General features: G+C 39.7%; 1 protein-coding gene across 5 annotated transcripts in view; it reads left to right on the forward strand.

The window, feature by feature from the left end:
- Ift140 (intraflagellar transport 140) overlaps positions 1–13,840 on the forward strand; it is a 109,826-nt gene that overhangs the window by 2,988 nt on the left and 92,998 nt on the right. For all 5 annotated transcript variants that reach the window (XM_023711628.1, XM_023711627.1, XM_023711629.1 and 2 more), the window contains 2 exons: positions 2,352–2,529; positions 6,743–6,964. In XM_023711628.1, the coding sequence (XP_023567396.1) occupies positions 2,383–2,529; positions 6,743–6,964 (369 nt within the window). In that variant the 5' untranslated portion in view covers positions 2,352–2,382. The remainder of the gene's footprint in view (positions 1–2,351; positions 2,530–6,742; positions 6,965–13,840) is intronic.

Here is a 13,840-nt window from a genome sequence, read left to right on the forward strand (position 1 = left end):
AAGGGCCATATTTAAATTGTGACCATTTACTAGTATCTTTTGGCTTCCTGATTCTTGTTAAAGAGCATTTCTTTCTCTAGATGGAAACTGAGCCTTCCTAGTGTTCTTTCATACAAATATTGATTGCTAAGAGCAAGCAGCATAATCCAGTTCATACTCATTTGGTAGAACCTTTAACTTTTGAACAGATCTCATTGTGGTTAAATGCACATAATGGGGCTGGGGGAGGATACACATCTGTAATCCCAGCACTCAAGAAGCTGAAGCAGGAGGATCACTGGGAATTCAAGGCCAACCTAGACAAAGCAAACAAACAAAACACAGCAACACAGCAATATATGTGTGTGTGTGTGTGTGTGTGTGTGTGTGTGTGTATACATACATACATATATGTATGTATACACACACACAGTTTCATGCTGGGAATGTAGCTCAGAGGTAAAGTACTTGTCCACTGGCCCCCACCATTGAAGGGGAAAACAAGTTTAGCATTTTAATCATTGGAAAGTTTTAACATTTTAACAGTCTTCACCAATACTGTACAGTTCATTAGCATTGAGCACATTCACAGTGCTATGCAACTGTCACCACATCCTCTCCAGAACTTTCTCATTATCTCAAACTCTATCCATTTGCCTTCCCCTCAGTTCTTGGCATCCAGCATGATCCTTTCTGTCTATGATTTTTTACTACACTGAGTGGCTTTTATGAGTGAATCATACAGTATTTATCCTTTGTTGTCAGAATTACATTGCCTGGCTTAATGTCTTCAAGGTATCATTTAGCATGTACCAGAATTTCCTTCCTTTTTATGATTGAATAATACTCTTTGATATGGAATAGATTACATTGTATTTACCTGTTCTGTGGAAGCATATTTAGGTTATTTCTATCTCTTCGATAGTGTAAATAATGCTGTCTGAACATGTGTGTATATGTATATATAATTTAAGTCCCTGCTTTCAATTTTTTTATATATACTCAAATAGATTGCATCATATGGTAATACTGTTTTTAATATTTTGAGGAATTCACAGATTATTTTTTACAGCAGTTTCACCATTTTCTACCCTCATCAGCAGTGTACAAAGACTTTAGTTTGTCTGTGTCCTCACTAATACTTTTTTTTGGGGGATTGCTTTATTTTACTTTGTTTAGTTGATGATAGTCACTATTGTAAAGCATGAATAATTCTAAATGATGATAAAACAGCCCACATTCTTTTCTTTGCTGTGTAGCTTCTCCTAACAGGCTTAGGTATGAAAAAGTTGTTTTGTTCACCACCTAGCCCTACAGAAAAGGATTAATATGTGTATCCTTTCTGGGTCTGAAAGGAAGAAGAAAAGATTAAGTTAATTAAATTCCTATAACACATGTTCACCTTCTCCACAAGTGTGGTGGCTTTGTGTTCTCTATTCTCAATGAAGGAATCTCTCTATCCTCTACTACCTGGAAATCAGATCTAAGAGATATTCTTTTTTTAAAAATATTTTTATTTTATTTATTTATAGAAATATATTTTTAAAAAAAATTTTTTTTTAAAGTTTATGTGTGTGTGTGTGTGTGTGTGGCCAGCTCAGCCCACCAGGGGGCAGGCTGGCTGGCATGTGGTGCTGGGGGATTGAACCGCGGTCCCTGTGCTCTGCTAAGCTTATTCTAAGTAGGTGCTTTAGACCACTGAGCCATCTCACCAGCCCCTAAGAGATATTCTTGAGATGTGTTCCCTTTTTTTGGAAACTGACTACTGGTTTTCACTGTGCATGCATTCTCTTGTGGGACAGTTTTCTTTTACTTTGTTGGAGACTTTTTCCTTAAAAAGAAGCTATAAAAATACAAATTGGCGGGTTGGGGAGACTGCTCAGTAGAATAAACACTTCCTTGGCAAGCCCAATGGCCTGAGTTCAATCCCCGGTTCTGCAACAAAGGAAAAAAAAAAAAATTGGCTTTATGATAACTAGAATAAAAATGATAGAGAATTATATGTATAGTCTCCTTTTAGTGCTAGGTGGCTTATTTTCATTCTCTTTTTTTAATTTTATGAAAATGGGATTTATTATTTTCTATCAGAACCCCTGATCATTACAGATCAATTTCTTTTCTTCTAATTTTGTATTTTTTTTTTCTTATTAGAAGATTCAATAATGTTGCCAGGGCCAGGGAGATGGCTCAGTAGAGTAAGCGCTTCCCAGGCAAGCTCAAGGGTCTGAGTTCAATCCCCAGTTCCACAAAAAAAAAAAAAAAAAATGTTGCCAGCATCAATCCAAACGAGCATTATTAAGTTGTCAAATGGTGGTTACCATTTCATAATTGTGTATAGTTGTTCTTTGTTGTTTTTCTTTTCTTCCCTGTAGGTTTCAGTCCTAACCAGGTCTGTGTTTCATCATGGCTCTCTATTTTGACCACCAAATCAAAGCCCCAAGTTCTGCTGGGTCTCCTTTCCACATCAGTTGGCATGCTGTTCATCCATTCCTGGCAGTTGCTTCCATGAGCACAGCCTCAGGAGGCAGTGTGGATATCTATCTGGAACAAGTGAGTACTAGAAGCAATGACTCTAACTCTGCTAGTTTCTGGCTTTTGGTTTTCTTTTGTTCTTGGAAGAGGGATCAGATTAGCTTTGCTCTGGCTTTTTCATCAATTCTCTCTAGATACAGATTATAAAAGCCCTAATATGTAACCAGTTCTTTCACCCCTGCCATTAAGACTTGGGGACATCTTTAAGCATGCTTAAGACATATTTCACAATCAGATTGAGTGCATGGGTCCTCATATCATTTGCAGATTCTAACCCCTCATCATATTGCCTCCTTCTTTTACTCTTTTTTTTTTTTTATTTTCTTTTACTCTTTAAATTGACAGTTTGAACTGTAGTAGTTTCCTGTAGCTACTGTAACAATTTAGCCAGAACTGGATGATTTAAACACTAGAATTCATTCTTTTACAGCCAGAAGTATACAATTGGGCTGGGGAGATGGCTCAGTAGAATAAGCGCTTGCCTGGCAAGTGCGAGGGCCTCAGTTCAAACCCCAGTTCTGAAAAAAAAAAAAAAAAAAACAAAAACACAGAAAGAAAACAGAAGTATACACTCAAAATGTTGGCAGAGATACAATCTCTCTGAAATATGTTTCATGCCCTTGTCTTAGCATCTTTTGTAGCAAGCAATCGTTGGTGCTCCTGGGCTTGTAGACATGTCAGTCCAATTTCTGCTGCTAGCATGTGTATCATAGCTCTTCTGATTCTTTTCCTTCCTCCTCTTCATCTTCCTCCTTGTCTTCTTCCTTTTCTTCCCCTTTCCTCTCTTTCTCTGTTCCCCCCTTTTCTCCCCCTCCTTCCCTCCCTCTCTTTCTTGAACACTAGAACTTGAGCCCAAGTCCTCACTTGGATGTAAACATTCTCTGTGTGTGTGTGTGTGTGTGTGTGTGTGTGTGTGTGTGTTTAGTATAGGGTCTACAGGGTCTCACTGCACACTTCGGACTTGTAGTGATTCTCCTGTTTCCAGCCTCCCAAGTGCTGGGATTATGGGCCTGCCCCACCACACCCAGTCTCATTACATGCCCCAGGAGCAGGGCAAGTAGGGCAGGCCGGGGCCCCTGCAACTGCCTACGCAGGTGCTTTAATCTGAGCTGTCTGGCTGGCCTTTGGATATAAGCATTCTTTTTTTAAAATTTATTTATTTGTGTGGGGGGTGTGGCCAGCTCAGCCCACCAGGGGGCGGGGCTGGCTGGCATGTGATGCTGGGGGATTGAACCACGGTCCCTGTGCTTTGCTAAGCTTGTTGTAAGTAGGTGCTTTAGACCACTGAGCCATCTCACCAGCCCCGATATAAGCATTCTTAACAGTCAACTACCTCAGCTCCTCCTCTGCTCTTCTTAAAAGGACACCTGTCACTATTATCATTTTTTTAAATTTTATTTATTTCCGTGTGTGTGTGTGTGTGTGTGTGTGTGTGGCCAGCTCAGCCCACCAGGGGGTGGGCTGGCTGGCATGTGGTGCTGGGGGATTGAACTGTGGTCCCTGGGCTTTGCTAAGCTTGTTCCAAGTAGGTGCTTTAGACCACTGAGCCATCTCACCAGCCACTCATTATTTGTTAATGCACATTTAATGACTTCATTTTCTCTTGCTGTAATCTGCAAAGATCCTGTTTCCTAAAAAAGTCACATCACAGGTACCAGCAAGTAGTACTTTAGCATATCTTTTTAGGGCACTCAGTTGAACCTCTAAAGATATTTTCTCCATGTTCCTCAAACTTCCAGAGCTACCACCACCACTCTTAGTGTATAACACACCTCATGCTTCACAAAGAAAAGTAATTCCCTCTCTCACACTCCTCTACACTCTGCAGTTCCCTGTTGCCACTTTTAACTTCATCTAAGCAGCTTCTGTGTAACATCTTAAATGTCTTTGGGTGATAATCCACACAGCTCCACATTCCTATGAAATCCTTTGGGAAACAGGCCAAAGAATGTGGAAGCTTTACTGGCTTGTCTTTCTTTTCCAAACTGTGGCATTCCTCAGAGATTGTTACAGCCTCCTCTCTTTCCTTCATCCTGTGATCTTGGCCTCCCCAGAGGCCATCAGTGGATGACTTACAAGCATACATCTCCCGCCTGTGAGACACAAACTTTGGAATCCAGCTACCTTCCTGCATCTCTTGATTTTTTTTTTTTTTTAATTTCAAAAAATCTTAAGGGCCAGCTAGATAGCTCAGCAGACTAAAGTGCCCACTTAGGTAGAGCACAGCAGCCAGAGTTCCATCTCCAGCATGCCTTGCTGGCCCCACCCCCAGGGCACACTGAGACTTGATTGAGACTGGGCATGATGGCACGCCTGTAATCCCAGCACTTGGGAGTCTGAAAACAGGAGAATCACTAGGAGTCCAATCTACATAGTGAAACCCTGTACTAAATACATAAAAAAAAATACATAGATAAAAAAATCTTAAACTCCAAAACTAAACTGAAGTTCTCACCCATCCTTCCTTTGCTTCATATACCTGCAAAGCTTACCTGTTGGTAGTTGAGGTCTCAGAAGCCCAGAACAGGGACTTGGAAATAGCTTACCATTTCCTATTCCATCATTGTCTGAGGAATCAGTGCATTCATTTAAAAAAAAAAAAAAGATGAGAGAGATTCAGCAGTGCAAAAGGTATAAAATATGTAGTGCTAGAAGTTTACAGAACATCTTGGGATGTCACAGCAAGGAAGGACCAAGGAGTAAGATTTGGGTTGAGGCAGGCCTAGGTGGGGGAAGGGTGGTTGCCATGTTCACCTAAGGAACAATCCCATTCCATGTATTGTCAGACTCTTTCATCTATTACCAGAACCCAGTTTTAATTCTGCATTCTCTGGCAGATCTGCCACTTTTTACTCCATTGGCTGTTATCCATTCTCCCACCCTTTCTTTCCTGACAGGACCACAATTGCCTTCCTGAAGCATCTGAGTTCTGGTGGACTTTCTGTACTACATACCCCCCATAAGAGCCAGAGATGTCTTTCCAAATCATAAAGCCACCTCTTCCCACCCCAAATTGTTCCTTAAGTGAACATGAAACCACCTCTCCCCTACCTAGGCCTCCCTCAACCCGAATCTTACTCCTTGGTCCCTCCTTGCTGTGACACCCCAAGATGTTCTGTAAACTTCTAGCGCTACGCATTTTATACCTTTTGCACTGCTGAATCTCTCTCATCTTTTTTTAAATGAGTGCACTGATTCCTCAGACAACAGTGACTCAATGGACTGTTCATCAGGAAATATACACATGCCTTCCCAGCTCATCCGTATCTTGTGTTAATATTTTTTGGGCTTCTCTATACACAAAAAGCTCAGATAGAACTACAGCTATTTTATAGGTCATTCCACCCCTAGCAGAAAATATGTACTATAATTTCTTTAAAAGAATAAACATAAACTGGGTGTGACGATGCACACCTATAATCCTAGCATTTTGGATGCTGAGGTAGGAGCATTACCAAGAGTTTAAGGCTAACTTGGGCTACATAGTGAGTTCAAAGCTAGCTTGAACTACACAGCAAGGACCTATCTCAAAAATGAAAACAAATGAACATAAATCCCAAAATTATAATAATTTTAGATGAAATTTAGATAACTTAAAGCATACTATTGCAAAACAAGTCGGTGAGGTATGTCTGACAACTTACATATTTGTGGTCCAAACCTGCTTTCTTAGGAAATTATAGAAAACATAAGAACATACAAACACATGATCCATTAGTTGTCAGAAAGATGGCATACGCATCACAGAAGCATATTTTTGTGAAGAATGAAAGTATAAACATGGTAAATAACATTTTACTATAACTTTTTACTATCATCTCAAAAATAACTGTGGCCTTTCAAATATAACTAAAAGGGCTCAAGTTTACTGACCCTTACTTTGAGAATTTTGGGGCAACAGACTGCCCTCTGACCTGCTTCCTGTTTTTATAAATAAAGTTTTACTGGAATTCAGCCTTACCCATTGAAGTGCTTTCTAGCCATCAAGCAGCAGTTGTGACTGTGAGGCCATACTACTTGGCATGTTAATCAGTGTGTCATGAGTGTTGATTATCTTCTGCTGGGATAGTTTGGCTAAGGGAGAGTTAGTGTGTTTTCATAAAAACAAAATGTGCTTTAGTACAAAGCTCTTTAGATCTTCTAGCTGAAGTTAGTTCCATGTATTAGGCAGAAATTCTTAAAGTTACTGTCACTATCTATAATACAAGATATTTCCTCTTTTCTGAGGTAGGGTGAGCATGTACCTGAAACGCATATTGAAAGGTCCTTCCAAGTCACTTCCATGTGCTGGCATCCGACACGGCTACTACTTGCTGTTGGCTGGGAGACTGGAGAAGCAATAGTGTTCAATAAGCAGGACAAGGAGCAGCATATCATGCCCCAGACACATGTAACTGACATCACCATCCTGACTTGGAGCACCAGCGGGAACTACCTAGTATCTGGGGACAAGGTAGGAGCACACTTGGTCTCTGCATCCTCCACCCTGCTCTAATAAATACATATAGCAAAGGTTGCTAAAGCCAAATTATTTGAAATGTATGGTTCCAAAATTTAATCTGTTTGATGTAATTGTAGATTTTATGTTTCAAGCAAAAATTGAAATTTTTATTCTAAGGTCCCATTCTAGGACAAAGGTGTATCTGTAATTTTTAAAATGAACTTTGCTGGAAAATTGCATTTGTAGAAATGGAATGAATGCCTCAGATATTGTTGCTTTTATAGCACCTCAGAGTCACCTACATACTTGAATATACTCTTGTCACCAAGGAGTCCCTAGTCCTTTTGTCTGTTTCAGAGCTTATTAACCAGGGGACATTTGACAGTATGAAAACAATTTTTTTGGTCACCAGTTAGGGAGAGGATTCTACTGGCATCTTATGTGTAGTAGGGCTAGGACGCTGCCCAATGTCCTATAGTACACAGGACAGTCACCAAAAGTACAGTAATCTGTTGTTGAGGCTGACAAACCTTGCTCTAGACCTAATTTGATTCACAAATATACAGTGTTACATTGTGTCCACTTTATTTCCACTTAAGCCAATATATGGATTTGTTTGAAAATTGAGAAGGTATAAAAGATATTTATAATAAAAAGACTGTCACCTGTTCCCTACCCTCTATCCCCTCAATGCATGTGGATTTTAGGCTGTCTCAGTTCCTTCAGACACCCAGGCATACTTTTCAGGAGCAGTTGAAATAATACCACAAAGAATAGCAATGTGCCTGTCATGTACATCCGTCATTATTAAGATTTGTTGAAGATGTAATAAATACTTTGCTCCTAGATACAGATGTTCCTCATTTAATGATTGTATTCTGTTCCCAGGACTAGGTGGTTAAGTGAATAGGTCAATGAATGAGGAATTATGTATACTATGTATAATACAGTATTCAGAGTAAAAAAATGATTAAAAGAAACTTCAGCTTAATGACTTTCTATTTTCATAACTCTTACCTGCAGTACTGTAATATATAACAATATAAAATATAGTACTTTATAGTATAATCAGCAAAAATTACAGTATTGTATAAATAAGGCATATTATACAAAAAAGACATTGAAGATCTATAAACTACATACAGAACTGTACAAAAATGATGGCTCATAAATCAGTATTGATAGAAAGTTCATACAGTGAACAGTTTGTTAAATGAGAAACATCTATAGTTAGGAACTGATCATTAGAAAATTGGGGTATTCTACACAACCACAATATATCTCAGGAACTTGAACACTGATATAGTACAATCACCCTATATACATTTCGTATTAAAAATCCTCTAGTTGTCAATAACAATGTTCTTTTTAGTTATTTTTTCTTCTCTCAGTCCAACGTTGAATCAAGGATTATATATTGTGTTTGTCGTTTTTCTTTTGCCTCTTTTATTTAAGACCTCTCCTTTTGTCTCTTCTTTCCCTTGCATTATTCTGTCTTTCATGACATTGGCATTTTAAGAAGACCAGACTAATAGTTTTGCAGAATATTCTTCAATGTGGATGTGTTTGATCTTCTCATGAATACTTTTGAATTAAACATTTTGACCAAGAATATCACATAGAAAGTTGTATTAGTCAGCATTGTTACAGTAAGAAATAGCTAACATAAACAATTCATAACAGGAAAGGTTTATTTTGGCACAGTTTCAGAGGTTTCAGTTCACAGTTGCTTGGCCATCTCACTTTGGGCTCTGGTAGCCCATTATATCAGGTAGTAGAAGAGGTTTATTCACCATGTGGCAGCTGGGGAGCAAAAAGAAACAGGAGCTAGGGAGCTAGGGTTCCCTTCGAGAGCATACCCCCCCCCCCAGTAACCTATCTTCTTTCTATGTGGACCCTCCTCCTAAGGATTCCACTACTTCCCAATAGCGTACATGCTGGGGACAAACCTTCAGTTCATGGGCCCTTTTTGCCTTATTTTAAAACACAACATACTATATACACTGTTAAATGTTTCTTGTTTCTTTCCTTTTCTGTCCTGGAGATCTTTTCATATTGATAAATAGCAGACTTCCTTCCCTCTTAATTGGCTTTTCATTGTGTAAATCCATTATAATTTATTTAACCAGTCCATTTTTGATAAACACTTAGTGGTTTCCAACCATCTGCAAAAAAGAAAATGACACTTATGCTTTTGTCATTTTGCACAACTTGAGAGAAAAGTAGGTTAATGATATGAGCAGAAAAGAAAATACAGATGGTTCCTAGAAATGAAACTCATCAACAGTAAAAGGAACAAATAGTACTACTGATATACTACTTTTTTTCTCTGAAGTTGTTTGTTCTAGATGATTTTTTTTTCCTGTTTTGCTGTTTATTCCTCACCTAATGACATTGTCCTGCTCTCAGCTTTCTATTTTTCTGATAATTTTTTTGCCTTTGTGCTATGGATCAGTTACAAATTCCCTACTGTAATACAGTAATTCAAGACCATTGCACTTGGTCGTTCTCATCTTGACAGTATTCAAAAACAATAAGCTAGACAAGAGTTTTTGGACATAAAATGAAAGCCAGGTGGTGAGCTAACGAGTCTTGTGAGTCAGAATATTCAAGAACAGAAATGCTTATCCTTCTGAGAAAAAAGTCTAATATTAGGCTGAAATCTAATTTAATAATGAGCCCAGGCAGGAAGACAAGGACACTAAGTAAACAGACATCGCTCCCCAGGCTTAGTACCAGGGGTTTCTCCACTCTTCTACCAGGGGTCTGTTGGGCTCACCAGGAGAACCAACCCAGACCAAATAAGAAGGTGCAGTCAATTGGAGGCTGCAGGGACCAAGGAGATGGCTCAGTATAATAAGTGCTTGCCTGGCAAGCACAAGGGCCTGAGTTCAATCCCCAGTTCTGGAAAAAAACCAAAAAAATAAAAAAACCAAACCAAAAAACAGACTCAGTTGGAGGCTGCCAAGGTGTATCACAGTCTCAGGATGACCTGCTCATTGTCTTCTGTTTCAAGACCTGATTCAGGAACTCTAAAGCCCAGCATACCCCAGATGCCTCCTGTGTACCAGACAGCATTGCCCAAAAGACAGACCATCCATGGAAAGGAATACCAGGCATCCCATTACCATGTTTCCCTTGAAAATAAAACCTTGTCAGAAAATAATCAGCCTTGAGATCTAGAGTTCCAAAATCTCAGCCCAAATCAGCCTATCCCTACCTTACTTGCCTTGTAGACTAGCTACCAAGCAAGAGACTAGTGATGACAGATAAGGCAAGGATAGGCTGATTGGGAGCCAGCATTTTCTTTTTTCTTTTCTTTTTTTTTAACTTTAAAAATTTTCTATTAGTACACCTTTGTAGTACATGCAGTTTACAGTCATATTAGGGACTGGATACATGTATATACTACAGTTTGTTTCTTTTTAAAATTACCTTTTCATTCCTTGCCCCCTTCTTTCCCCCTCCCCCTCTAATTCCCCATCCCGATTTATATTCTTGCTATTAACTTTAGCTCATATTATGACATATAATGTTAAATTCATTGAGGTTATTAGATTCCTGTACATGTCATGTCTTTAGTCTACTTATTTTCTCTTTCCCTCCTCCTCACCCCTGTCCCTTACAGCCAGGTTTTATGATTTCTAATTTTCAAGACTAATTATTTTCCAGCTAGGTCTTATTTTAGGGGAAAAGAGAGAATTGTCCTTTACATGCCCCACCAATAGAGAATAGAGTAGGCCTTGGTTTGCTTCACATATCTTTCATGGAGTTCAGCATGAAGATCAAGTAGACCAAAAACATAGCAAACCAGTCTTTAATAAAGCTTTAAGGCCGGCCAAATAGCTTAGCAGATTAAAGCACCTGCAAGCAGACGCAGGGGCCAGGGCTTTGATCCCTGGGTCTGCCGTGCTGGCCCTGCTCTGGGGCGTGCTGAGACGGCAGTTGAGACTGGGCATGGTGGCACGCACCTGTAATCCCAGCTCTTGGGAGGCTGTAAATGGGTGGATCACTACTAGTCTGATCTAGTAGTGAGACCCTGAACTCCCTGTAGACCCTTCCCTAAAGTACAAAAAAATAAATAAAGCTTTATTAGGGTACCCAGTGTATAAACATCATCCTTCGTGCATCAAACTTTTGCTCTTCACAAACAGAGCTAATTTTACCTTTGAAAATAGCTTTTCTTTAGGGTCTCACTGCATAGAATTATGTTGCGTGAATAACTTACAAGGAATAACAGATAGTGAAAAGATGTCCATGAAAACAAGGATAACCCCCCAAAAGTGATGAGAGGTGCAAACAGTGGGACATGGAGTAGATATGCCAGCTTAGACTCTGTGATGTTTGCTGCTTAAGATTAGAGACAAGGAGCAGGAAGGTGTAGTAAAGGAAGCAAAGGCCTCTCAGAGTCGGTATCTAGGACATGTATTTTGCATTCACAATTTTAGGGGCAGGGGACATAGCTCAGTGGCTTAAGCACCTGCTTTGCAAGTACAAGGTCCTGAGTTTGATCCCCGGTACCTCAAAAAAAAAAAAAAAAGTCTCTAGGGGCCGGGGAGATGGCTCAGTGGAATAAGCACTTCCCTGACAAACGCAAGAGCCTCCGTTCAATCCCCAGTTCTGCCAAAAAAATAATTTTGCCTTGCTATATAGAAATCTGAAGAGGTGAGCATATGACTTACTGCTTTCCTTCTCTGTGAGACAGTGAGAGTTTAATTCCTGATCCCAGTGGACTGCATCTGTCCTGTCAGATAAGGAGTGCACACTTTGCCTACTTGACCATAAATCATTGTTTCTGGAATACAAGTTACTCTGAGCAGTTTGCATCCAACAACACTTTCCTAAAGCAGCAGCCCAGAAATCTGTATGTGCTGTTTGTTTGGTGATGTTAAAGAACCTGCTAGAGTTTTCAGCTGGAAACTTTATGTTTTAATAAGAAAAATCTCTAAAATCAAGTACAACAAAATTTACATGAAAGGCAAATAGATGAGCATCTCAAAAGATACTGTATGAGAAGCACTATGAAAACACCTAGGTACTCCCATAGATCTGGGGAGGAGGCTGTGTATAGGGAAAGGGGATATTCTTGTTTTTCATCTGTTATTATGTGTGCATGTGTGTGCGCGCGTGCGTGCATGCGCGTGTGTGTTTCTTACTATGCAAGCATTATATTTTTAATCATTTAAAAATAGACTATAAAGTCAGTAGTGTTTCTCTTGTCTTAACAAAGCTGTCATTCAAGAAGTTAGATAAAGATGTATTATTCATATTATATGTGTACTCATATGTTGCACTCTATTTTAGATCTTGCAGAATCTTTCATGGAGATTCATTGTATAAGTTACATTTAAAGCTGACATGATTTAAAAATCTTATTCCTGTATATAATAAAAGCGGTGTCATCCAGCATTTAGAGGTATTGGAGTCAATGCTAACTGAATGGAGGGTGGGAAGAATAGTTCCCACCCACATTCTGAAATGTCTACGCCTTGATCCACTAATCATCCTTTGGGGAACACTTGGACATCAAAGCAAAGGAATTCAGGTCAAAATTCTGTTCTTCAGCAAATCTTGAATGGCATCCCTCATTAATGAAGTGTTTCTCAACCAATTCTCATGGAATTATCTCTTGCTCTCAGACCTTCTCTAATATTTATCTATGCCATTGATCTGAGACTTTGATCACTTTAAAATTGATATACCTAGCATCCAGATCCTTTTTTTTTTTTTTGGCAGTACTGGGGATTGATCTCAGGACCTTGTGCTTGCCAGGCAAACACTTATTCCACTGAGCTATCTCCCCGACCCGAAATCCTCATTTCTAATGCTATTCTTTAACAGAAGGAACTGGAGCTCCTGGAAAAGGGTTAATTCTAGTGCTAGATTAGGAAAATGTGCCCACAGAACCTCAGAGTCCCGGGAAGTCAGGAGATACTCACCAAACCCTCAGTAGGTACACATCAAAGTGTCATATCCCCACTGGAAAAATTCCTAGTAGTCAAAACTAGAACAAGTTGAGCAACAAAATAAAACAGCATTCTGTTATAACCCAAACTAGGAAATAAATATCCCTGTGTCCTTACTGATACAAACATGTAAATAAATAAATGGGAGAGAAAAGGCAAATCCTCCATGCTGAAGAGACTAAATATTAAGTTTATGTAGAGGTTCCACCCTTAAGGAAATAGATCATGACTCCATAGCCCTCAAGTGAAGATTATACATAGTCACTTCTTTCCAAGCCTTATAGCAGAGAAAGGGAAGGGTCGCTTAACAGTTGACAAACACTACCTACATCAAGGTCATCAAATGAGCAAGGCTACCATCCACCGGGATGAACCGTATTGATTACATGGACCCTTGAAAGGATGTGGTGAAAAAAGGATGTTACTCTGTGCCCCTCCAAAAAATCTAATTACCCTAGTCTAATTGTGGGGAAGCCATCAAATCCCAGTGGAGGAAAATCCTATACCATCCATACCTGAGCAGCACCTCCAAACTGTTAGGGTCATCAGCCATAAAGGAAAGTAAGAAACTGTTGCCACCCAGAGGAGCCTAGAGGAGGTGACAGCTAAATGTTATATGGGATCCTGCAAGAGCCTGTGGAACAAAAAAAAAGGACATGAGGGGAAACTGAGGGAATCTAAATGAAGAGAATTTAGTAAATAGGACTATAACAGTGTTTTATTAATTATAGGCAAAAAGTCATACTTTAACAAATGGTATTGGAGACCCAGTCCTAGCCCAGGTCCGGTGTGTGGAGAGCTTCCTGCTACCCTGCACCGGCGGGACCAGTCCCAGCCCAGGCGCAGCATGAGCCGGACTCTCTCCCGCCCGCTCGGGCCGCCCCCCACCCCTCCCGTCGAGTAGGAATTTCTGCCGAGTTCC

Source organism: Octodon degus, unplaced genomic scaffold (assembly GCF_000260255.1).
Source record: "Octodon degus isolate 3935 unplaced genomic scaffold, OctDeg1.0 scaffold00021, whole genome shotgun sequence".
In the NCBI taxonomy this organism is placed as follows: Eukaryota; Metazoa; Chordata; class Mammalia; order Rodentia; family Octodontidae; genus Octodon; species Octodon degus.